Raw genomic sequence first — 10,056 nt, 5'->3', positions numbered from 1 at the left:
GATAAGAGTAAAACCTGAAGTTAATTATTTGGACAGACGTGGAAAAGACGCAAAACCAGGGCCGTTACCAGGTATGAATCTCAGGGGTGGGGGGGGTGGGGCGTGATAAAACAAAGGGGCACAACAATTGTTACCCACCATACATTTTTTGCACAGCACTGTTTTTCTGGGATGTCTGTTTCATAATTAGCGTTTTAAGAAACGAATATTTTTGTATTTTGTGGGTTTTTGCTGATGTTGCAGTGAAAAGTGAATATTGTCAACAGAAAGAGCGGGGGAAAATGAGTAAACGGCAAGAAAAAAAGAAACCAGACAGGGAAGAAAAAGGAAATAAAAAGCGGGGAAAATAAGTAAAAAAAAAGCTAGAAAAAAAAGAAACAAGAGAAGAAAAAATAAATAAAAAAGAAGAAAAAAAGCGGGGGAAATAAGTAAGAAGCAAGAAAAAAAAACAAGAAAGAGAAGAAAAAGGAAAAAAATATAAATAAAAAGCGGGGGAAATAAGTAAATGAAGCTAGAAAAAAGAAACAAGAAAAAGAAAAAAAAGGAAAAAAATATAAATAAAAAGCGGGGGAAATAAGTAAAAAAAACTAGAAAAAGAAACAAGAAAGAGAAGAAAAAGGAAATAAAAAAGCGGGGAAAATAAGTAAAAAAAGCTAGAAAAAAGAAACAAGAGAAGAAAAAATAAAACAAAAATAAAAGCAAGGTAAATAAGTAAATGAAGCTAGAAAAAAGAAACAAGAAAAAGAAGAAAAAGGAAAAAATAGAAAGAAAAAGCGGGGGAAATAAGTAAAAAAACATAGAAAAAGAAACAAGAAAGAGAAGAAAAAGGAAATAAAAAAGCGGAAAGAATAAGTAAAAAAAGCAGAAAAAAGAAACAAGAGAAGAAAAAATAAATAAAAGAAGAAAAAAAGCGGGGGAAATGAGTAAAAAAGCAAGAAAAAAAAGAAACAAAAATAAAAATAGTATAAAAAGTGGGGGAAATAAGTAAAAAAAAAACTAGAAAAAAGAAACCAGAAAGAGAAGAAATAAATTAAAAAAAAAGCCAGGGAAATAAGTTAAAAAGCTAGAAAAAATAAACAAGAAAAAAGAAAAATGAAATAAAAAAGCGGGAAGAATAAGTAAAAAAAGCTAGAAAAAAGAAACAAGAGAAGAAAAAATAAATAAAAGAAGAAAAAAAGCAGGGAAAATGAGTAAAAAAGCAAGAAAAAAAAAGAAACAAAAATAAAAATAGAATAAAAAGTGGGGGAAATAAGTAAAAAAAAACTAGAAAAAGAAACAAGAAAGAGAAGAAATAAAGAAATAAAAAAGCCAGGGAAATAAGTAAAAAAGCTAGAAAAAAGAAACAACAAAGAGAAGAAAAACTAAATAAAAAAGAACAAAGGGGCACAACAATTATCACCCAGGAGTCAAATGAGAGAGGGTGGATTTGGTCCCAATGGGAAGTAGTTGCGTTCTACTGCTGTTCAGTTTTAGGAAGTTGAAGTGAGGTCAGGTGTAACTCCTTCACAAATAAGGCTCTCAATCGTGTTGGGTTATCTTTTAATGTTTTCCCATGATGCAAGTGGAACTATTGGGCGCAAACAATCTACTTCGCATTCTCTTGTGCACAAGAAGGGACACTTCAAGTGTCGAAGGGAAACGGGGTCCAGAGGAGGGTACCCGGCAAGGTTTGTTTTTGCGCTTGGGTCCAAAAAGTGAGTCCGCCGTGTCCCCGAAGGGAAGACCCCGTCCCCTCACGGAGGCCCGCGCCGGCTCCTAAATCAAACGTCCACCTGAGTTTCGTCTTGAAAATTGTAGACTCGATAAAGTTCCACGCTATTGGTGCTTCCTTCCGTCGTCTCAGGAGCTACGGTTCCTTCCTCCCCCGAAGCCGGATTCCGGTCCCGCTTCTCGTTCCCGAGACCGCTTTTCGGTATTGCTCTTGCTACGTTGAAAAAATAGAAAAGTCACATCTGAAGGTTTGAGTTGTGGCGTGAAAAAAAATGGACGCTCGATGCCTTGTGTTGCTTCTCCCAGTCTTGCTTTCTTACCTACCTAGATCCTAGACCAGGGGTCGGGAACCTTTTGGACCCATAAGGCCATGATAGCAAAATATTTAGATTTTTTTTTTTTAGAGAGACGGAGAGAGAGAGAATGTGAGAAATAAAAGAGAAAAAGTGAGAGGGGGAATGTCAGAGAAAGAAAGAAAGAGAGAGAGAGAGAAAGACAAAGAGGGGGACAGACAGGGAGAGACATAAAAAGAGAGAGGGGGGAGACAGAGACATAGAGAGAGAAAGAGACAGAGACAGGGAGAGACAAAAGGAGGGAGAGGAAGAGGCGGAGAGAGAGAGTGTGAGAGAGAAATGGGGAGAGAAAGAAAGGGAGAGAGGGAAAGGTAGAGAGAGGGGGGGCGAGAGACAGAGACATAGAGAGACAGAGAGAGTAAGAGAGAAAGGGAGACAGAGAAAGGGAGAGAGAGACACAGAGAGAGAGAGAGACAGAGAAACACAGAGAGAGAGAGAGGGATAGAGAGCTAGGAGAGACAAAAAAGAGGGAGAGAAAGAGGGCAAAAAAGAGAGTGTGAGAGAGAAAGGGAGAGAGGGGGAGGGAAGACAGAGAGAGAGAGAGAGATAAAGACAAACAGAGACACAGATAGAGAGAGGGATGGACAGGTATAGAGAGATAGACACAGAGAGAGAGAGAGAGAGAGACACACACACACAGAGAAACCTAGAGAGAGAGAGAGGGATAGAGAGGGATAGAGAGCTAGGAGAGACAAACAAGAGGGAGAGGAAGAGGGCGAAAAAGAGAGTGTGAGAGAGAAAGGGAGAGAGGGGGAGGGAAGACAGATAGAGAGAGAGAGAGAAAGACAAACAGAGACTCAGATAGAGAGAGAGAGAGAGATAAAGACAAACAGAGACTCAGATAGAGAGAGAGAGAGATAAAGACAAACAGAGACACAGATAGAGAGAGGAATGGATGGACAGGTATAGAGAGATAGACACAGAGAGAGAGAGAGAGAGAGAGAGAGAGACACACACACACAGAAACACAGAGAGAGAGAGAGGGATAGAGAGCTAGGAGAGACAAAAAAGAGGGAGAGGAAGAGGGCGAAGAAGAGAGTGTGAGAGAGATACAGACAAACAGAGACACAGATAGAGAGAGAGAGAGAGAGAGAGAGAGAGAGAGAGAGAGAGAGAGCGAGAAAGACAAACATAGACACAGATAGAGAGAGAGATAAAGACAAACAGAGACACAGATAGAGAGAGGGATGGACAGGTATAGAGAGATAGACACAGTGAGAGAGAAAGAGAGAGAGAGAGAGAAAAGAAGAAGAAGAGCGAGAGAGAAGGAGAGAGAGAAAGACAAACAGAGAGACACAGATAGAGAGAGCGATAGACAGAGAGAGAGAGAGAGAGAGAAAACAAAATTCTAATTTTTCATTGCATTTCCTTTCACTGTGTGTCATTTGATGATTAGATCAAATCTATGAATTAATAAAAAGAATAATACCAGAGCCCGTGTCCCATATCAAAAATATACCACTTTAAACTTGTCTCCCTCCCGCAGTTACTAATAAAACCTAAGGCTGCAATCATGACTTCAAGCCAGGAGATGGCAGCAGAGTAACATATGCCCAGAGCAAATAATCCCAGCACAAAAATGACTTCCAAGTAACTCAGAATTTTGGAATGGATGGAACGACAGCGCCCCCTTTTGGACTGTTCACCATGTACCATCATGAAATCTGATAACATGAAGTTTTGAATGTAATTAAAACATCGTACTGATAAAATAATGTTCTCACTCGTACGTCATTATGTCGATTGGAGGGACATTCTCAAGTACAGAACATTATTTCTCACTTCTTTGGCTTTCTAACAAGTTTAGCAATTTCAAACACCGTCACCTGATACTGAGTGTATCAGATATCTAAGACCACGCCCATAGAGGCATGATCTGGTCGAGCGTCACCGGTCTATGTAAAAAGGTCGGCTGAGCGATAGCTGTTCTCTCTTGGAAATGAGCGTTTTTTTTTCTGTACAAGGGAATCTCCCCAAATCGACTAGCATTATAGCGGGAAACTTTCTTTTTGTGCTAGTAACTTTCAGCGGTCGAAAACTCCCATAATCTCCGACGCCTCCCTTTTTTTAATCATTAATTCTCTCTGTTAATAAATTGTGTGTGTTATTTCCATCTTCCATTTTCTTGGGATTAGCAATTCATATCAGAACTCAAAAGAACTCAAGTAATAACAATTTAATATTGATCAGTGTAGAAAGTTCTAGCATTCTTCAGGGAAAACAAGATTTATGGTGGAGCACCAGCAACACCTAGAGGCAAATGTGTTTACTGATTGCAATAAAAAAACAATTCGTTTCAATCCTGATGATTTTCAAAATTAAAGCTAGAAAAATCCCTACACATGATTTGTCTGCAAGTACATGGAATATTTTAGAAGCGCTTAAATAAACTCTTCTTTTTTCATCTTTTTGGGGTTTGTTCCTCTCTGAACAGGCCTGATTGAAACAGATTGGTGCAGTGTAAATTAAAGCTAAGGGGTCTTTGAACTCAGTTGAGCATTGTCAACACATACCTAATAGAGAAAATATTTTACTTTCAACTTTTTAAGGACACCTCAAACCACGCAACCTGCCTTTAAGATAATTGAGGCTCATTTTGACCCTCATTTTTTCCGTAAATAACAAGGTGCAAGCAGTTGTTCTGTAAAAATGTCACAAAATAATGCAAACAATAAAATTCAGTTCAAACAGTATTTCCCTTCAGTGCAGTAGCCGCGTGCTGGAGAAAAGCATGCCATGTTTGCAGAGATTTGCCCACCCTTACCGCTCACCCAATCAAATATATGTACTTGGCTGGTATTTTGGGAGTTTAGAGTTTGTTATGTGGTTTCCATCATAGAATATGTCAACACTGAACATATATTATTCAATTAACCTCCATACAAGGGATTCCTTAGTGACGTACAGCCAAAACTGGGTCCGTCCAGTTCTACTTTCATTCAATCAAATTGCTTTATGTACTTGGCTGATGTTTTTGGGGATTTAGAGTTTGTCCGGTGGGTTTTATCATAAAAGTTCTCAACAGTGAACATATATCATTCAATTAACCTCCATACAAGGGATTCCTTAGTGACGTACAGCCAAAACTGGGTCCGTCCAGTTCTACTTTCACTCAATCAAATTGCTCTATGTACTTGGCTGGTGTTTTGGGGAGTTTAGAGTTTGTCCTATGGGTTTTTATCATAAAATTTCTCAACAGTGAACATATATCATTCAATTAACCTCCATACAAGGGATTCCTTAGTGACGTACAGTTAAAACTGGGTCCGTCCAGTTCTACTTTCACTCAATCAAATTGCTCTATGTACTTGGCTGGTGTTTTGGGGAGTTTAGAGTTTGTCCTATGGGTTTTTATCATAAAATTTCTCAACAGTGAACATATATCATTCAATTAACCTCCATACAAGGGATTCCTTAGTGACGTACAGTTAAAACTGGGTCCGTCCAGTTCTACTTTCACTCAATCAAATTGCTCTATGTACTTGGCTGGTGTTTTGGGGAGTTTAGAGTTTGTCCTACGGGGTTTTTATCATAAAATTTCTCAACAGTGAACATATATCATTCAATTAACCTCCATACAAGGGATTCCTTAGTGACGTACAGCCAAAACTGGGTCCGTCCAGTTCTACTTTCACTCAATCAAATTGCTCTATGTACTTGGCTGGTGTTTTTGGGAGTTTAGAGTTTGTCCTGTGGGTTTTCATTATAAAATTTCTCAACAGTGAACATATATAATTCAATGAGCCTACATACATGGATTCCTTAGTGACCTACAGCCAAAACTGGGTCCGTCCAGTTCTACTCTCACTCAATCAAATTGCTCTATGTACTCGGCTGGTGTTTTTGGGAGTTTAGAGTTTGTCCTATGGGTTTTTATCATAAAATTTCTCAACAGTGAACATATATTATTCAATGAGCCTTCATACAAGGTATTCCTTAGTGACGTACAGCCAAAACCGGGTCCAGTTCTACTCTCACTCAATCAAATTGCTCTATGTACTTGGCTGGTGTTTTGGGAAGTTTAAAGTTTGTCCTTTGGGTTTTCATCAGAAAATTTCTCAACAGTGAACATATATTATTCAATGAGCCTCCATACATGGATTCCTTAGTGACGTACAGCCAAAACTGGGTCCGTCCAGTTCTACTCTCACACAATCAAATTGCTCTATGTACTTGGCTGGTGTTTTTGGGAGTTTAGAGTTTGTCCTGTGGATTTTCATCATAAAATTTCTCAACAGTGAACATATAAAATTCAATGAGCCTCCATACAAGGGATTCCTTAGTGACGTACAGCCAAAACTGGGTATGTTGGTTTGACACCTTGACTGTAAACTCTAGTGGAAACTGTGTCTTTTATGTACCGGACCGAACCTTTTTCACACCCAGTGTTACATTAACACTGCATGTGCCTAATTCTGTTAAGGGCAAATCAGAATAGGATCTATACAGAGGAAATTTGTATGAGAAAATTTTTATCCCCGAAACATATGTAAAAAGAGCCATAGGTTCCCCGACCCCTGTCATAAACCCTTTCACACTGGTCATAAATGCAGGTATTTTCATGCTGTCCTGTAGGTGGAGATGTTTCCACCTTCACACACGATTGTTGAAACACTGAGACCACTCCTATGTGATAAAAGCCCCTTTCATACTGCCCATTTAAACTGCTTTTAGCGGGTGAGGCTGTAAGGTGGGCTTCGGGTACTTCCCCAAAAGTCTGTATATCTAAACCAGATGGTATCATGTACGATTGCAAAGGTTGTACGGCCTACAAACGTCGTTTGTTTTTACAATTATTTCACAAGATTTCCATTTCTTTTTTTGTTTTGGTATCTTTTGTCACATAATACTTACATTTTTGGGGGCTTATTTAGTCGGTTGCACGATACACAACTGTATTTAATCACATTTTTGAGTGGAAGTACAATGTTGGCAACAAGATTCACTTGGTATAATTGGAAATTATTTGAATGCTACACAAACTTTTTCTTCTTTTTCCCTGTTTTTTTCTATTTTTTTTTAATTCCTTGAAAAAAATCTAATTGTGTTTCTTTTTTCCTAGCTGTTACTTTTTTCTTTTTGTTCTCTATTGACGTTTTTCCTGTTTCTTTCTTTTCTTTTTTTCTGGCTTTTTTTTCAGAATTTTTCCTTCTTTTTTCTCTTCCTTTTGTTTATTTTTTTCTCAGCTTTCCACTACTTTTTCATTAAGGTATTTTTTTCTTTTTTGTTCAATTCCCCCTTCCTTTAAGTCATTGTGTGCATAATTTTACATAATATTTGATCATATAGGGATGAAAGAAGCAAAAACAACCTGAAGAGCCGTTTAGGACCCGTTTAGTGAGCCGAGCCGAAGAAGCCGGTTCTCGAAAAACTCTACTGACTTTACTCAACTTCGGTCTACTTCAACCTTGACTTCAAAATACCGCATTTAGAACACAAAGTCAGGGGAACCCTTGTATTTTTACCTTCATGCACTGTAACTTTGACTTAATTCGCTTCTTAATTATCAATCTCGAGCCCTGATTTTTGTGAGCTGGCTATATTTTCTTGTGCGCGGAGTTTAGAGGGAACATTGGTGATAGGGGTTCTTTTGGATTTTTAGCTACAATTTTGATAGGTGAGGTGTATTGCTTTCCCCTCATCTACCTTTGCATTGCCTGCCCTTGCAACCACATGCATTTCTCCCATAATTCATGCTCCTATCCTTTAAAGTTCCCTGCAGAACTCGTCACAGTCCTATCTGTGGGAAAAGCTATGAGAGTTTAAGATTTTTTTAAGCGAGTAAGTTACTGATGCAGGCGGTTTGACGTCATTCTGCAAATTTTCGGCATCCACACTTGGGCAGTGTGAAAGAGGCTTGGGAGAGTCCTGAAGGGCTCAGTATCACAGATGTAACGCCACTTGTGTGATAAGACCCCTTGGCAAAGAAGTCGTACCTTTCTGATGCTAACCATGCATCTATTTATCTGAATATGTGACCGACAATGGCTTTGTGGGTACTGAAATATCCCATTGACAGAAATCCAGAGTGGTAAGAAGGCCCTTTCAAATGTTAACAGTGCGAAAGGGGCCTCTGGACTTCCTTTAGGATTCCACAGAGGTGCTGGGTGTGGCCTGTTTCTCATCTCCCTGAGTGTCTTCTACCGCGGTGGGTGCTGGCTCCATCGCTGCTACTTCCTGCTCGCCGTCCAGCACTAAAGAAGTGTCCGGCGCCTCAAAAGACTCTCCCCCAAGGTCGCTAAGTTTGATGTAGCCCTTACTGTTAGAGCGTTCCAGACGGGGGCAGCTGAAGCGCCTTACCCTCTCGCTCGGGTGGGACACGGTCAAAGACAGGCTGCAACGGCGAGCTGATCTCGGCTGGTCCGTGAGAGAGTTCAGGGACAACCGCGAACCCGTGGCCTTGGCGACTGGTGACGGCAAAAACAACTGGGGCAGCTCAACGACCGGCGAAACCTTAGGCGGAGGAGTCGAGATTTGTCCGTCGACCCTAGCTTTCTCGTGATCAACTTCTGCCTCGATGACCACGTCGTCCTCCGCCTCGCAGTTGTTGAGCTTGATGACCGGGAGGGTGAAGGCGTTTACTGAGGAGGTGACGATGGACGTGGGGTCCCACTGGCGAGGCTGTGGGGCCTCCTCACCACCATTGTTGTAGTCCCTGTAGATACTATACACTGTGTCCGTGAAGGTCTGTACGTCCTTGGACCAGGGATGCGACGGACGGCGGAAAACCTCGTCACTTCCCAAGGCGGTGGAGGGCCAGGAACTGCGGCCTGTCGGGTGGCTCCCCGACGGACCCTCTGCGCTCTTAGACTGGGTGTAGTTCACCAAACCGTTAAGAGGTGAATACTCCTTAGAACGGACGCTGTGCAGGTCGATAACCGTGGAGTAGATATCCCTCAGGTTGATGATTTTGGTTTTCTTGTCGCGGTTCTCATGAAGAACAGCATTGGCGCAGATGAAGAGGAAAATCCCGATACCCATCACAAGAGGTCCGAAGACTTTGAGGTTGTCAGAGTACAGGTAGTTGTCCAAAAAGTTGCACAAGAAGCTGCAGTAGGAGGGGGCAGGAGCAGGGTCGCTGTTGTTGGTTTGGCTTTGGTTCATCGGGTCGATGGGATCCCTGCTCACGTTAGCAGACGAGTTGGGACTTTGAGAGTAACTCATCCTGCCGTGTTGCACCCCCGTCCGACGGCGTTCTTGGTACTGCTGTTGACTCTGGCTGGGCCAGTACCCGAGCACGGCCATGGTTATCCCCACCAAGAGGACCACCAGCCCGACGGCGGCTACCAGTCCGGCAGGTGAGAACAGGTTGAGCTTGCCCTTTACCACCACCACATCGTTCTTCTTCTTCTTGGATTTCCGCTTCTTCTTGTTTTCGGCACGGTTCTTGGAGCGCAGGGAGTCCTGGCGCCGGTTCATGCGGAGCAGGCCGCCCGTGGCGATCATGGTGGCGATCGGGGAGTGGGCTCGTCACTCAACCTGGAGGGGTAGGAAGAGATACACAGCATGAGGGTCGATGACAAGCAGATGGCAAAGGCTTGCTGTAAACCGGAGATTATACTCGCAATCCTGATTTATGGATTGTATGGATTAGCAACTGGGGTTCCACCAACAGATGTTCAGAGGGAACCACTGCTCTTGTGACAGGGAGAATTCCGCTTGTTGTTTTTCATGTCATTAAACATACGTATTTCTCTCAAAACCAAAGGTTTATAAAATAATTGTGAAACCTTCTTGAGTCTTACATCTGATTTTGGGATCAACCTTCATTATCTGCAATGGGAGCATATAATCCCCGCAGTTTTGGAAATTGAACGGAGGGCGCTCTGCTTTTGAATGATAGAATTATCGTCATTCTTCATCGCGCTATTAACTGGGAACATTTGAATGCGGTCTGGTGTCAGGATTACTGATTCGGGGCACCTGCGACTGCCCCGTTGGTGCCAACAGCTCTGATCGCTGAATGGTTCCCTGACTCTTTTTAAACCCCCGT

At 41.6% G+C, this 10,056-nt stretch overlaps 1 protein-coding gene across 3 annotated transcripts in view; it reads right to left on the bottom strand.

The window, feature by feature from the left end:
• Positions 1 to 4,224: 4,224 nt before the first annotated feature.
• Positions 4,225 to 10,056, bottom strand: part of LOC148376641 (transmembrane protein 200C-like) — a 37,567-nt gene continuing 31,735 nt past the window's right edge. For all 3 annotated transcript variants that reach the window (XM_088349455.1, XM_088349462.1, XM_088349447.1), the window contains one exon: positions 4,225 to 9,542. In XM_088349455.1, the coding sequence (XP_088205581.1) occupies positions 8,148 to 9,509 (1,362 nt within the window). In that variant the 5' untranslated portion in view covers positions 9,510 to 9,542 and the 3' untranslated portion in view covers positions 4,225 to 8,147. The remainder of the gene's footprint in view (positions 9,543 to 10,056) is intronic.

This window comes from Urocampus carinirostris, chromosome 1 (genome assembly GCF_059441175.1).
Source record: "Urocampus carinirostris isolate Australia breed hairy pipefish chromosome 1, RoL_Ucar_1.0, whole genome shotgun sequence".
Taxonomy (NCBI): Eukaryota; Metazoa; Chordata; class Actinopteri; order Syngnathiformes; family Syngnathidae; genus Urocampus; species Urocampus carinirostris.
This window is presented reverse-complemented; position numbering and strand designations above follow the sequence as displayed.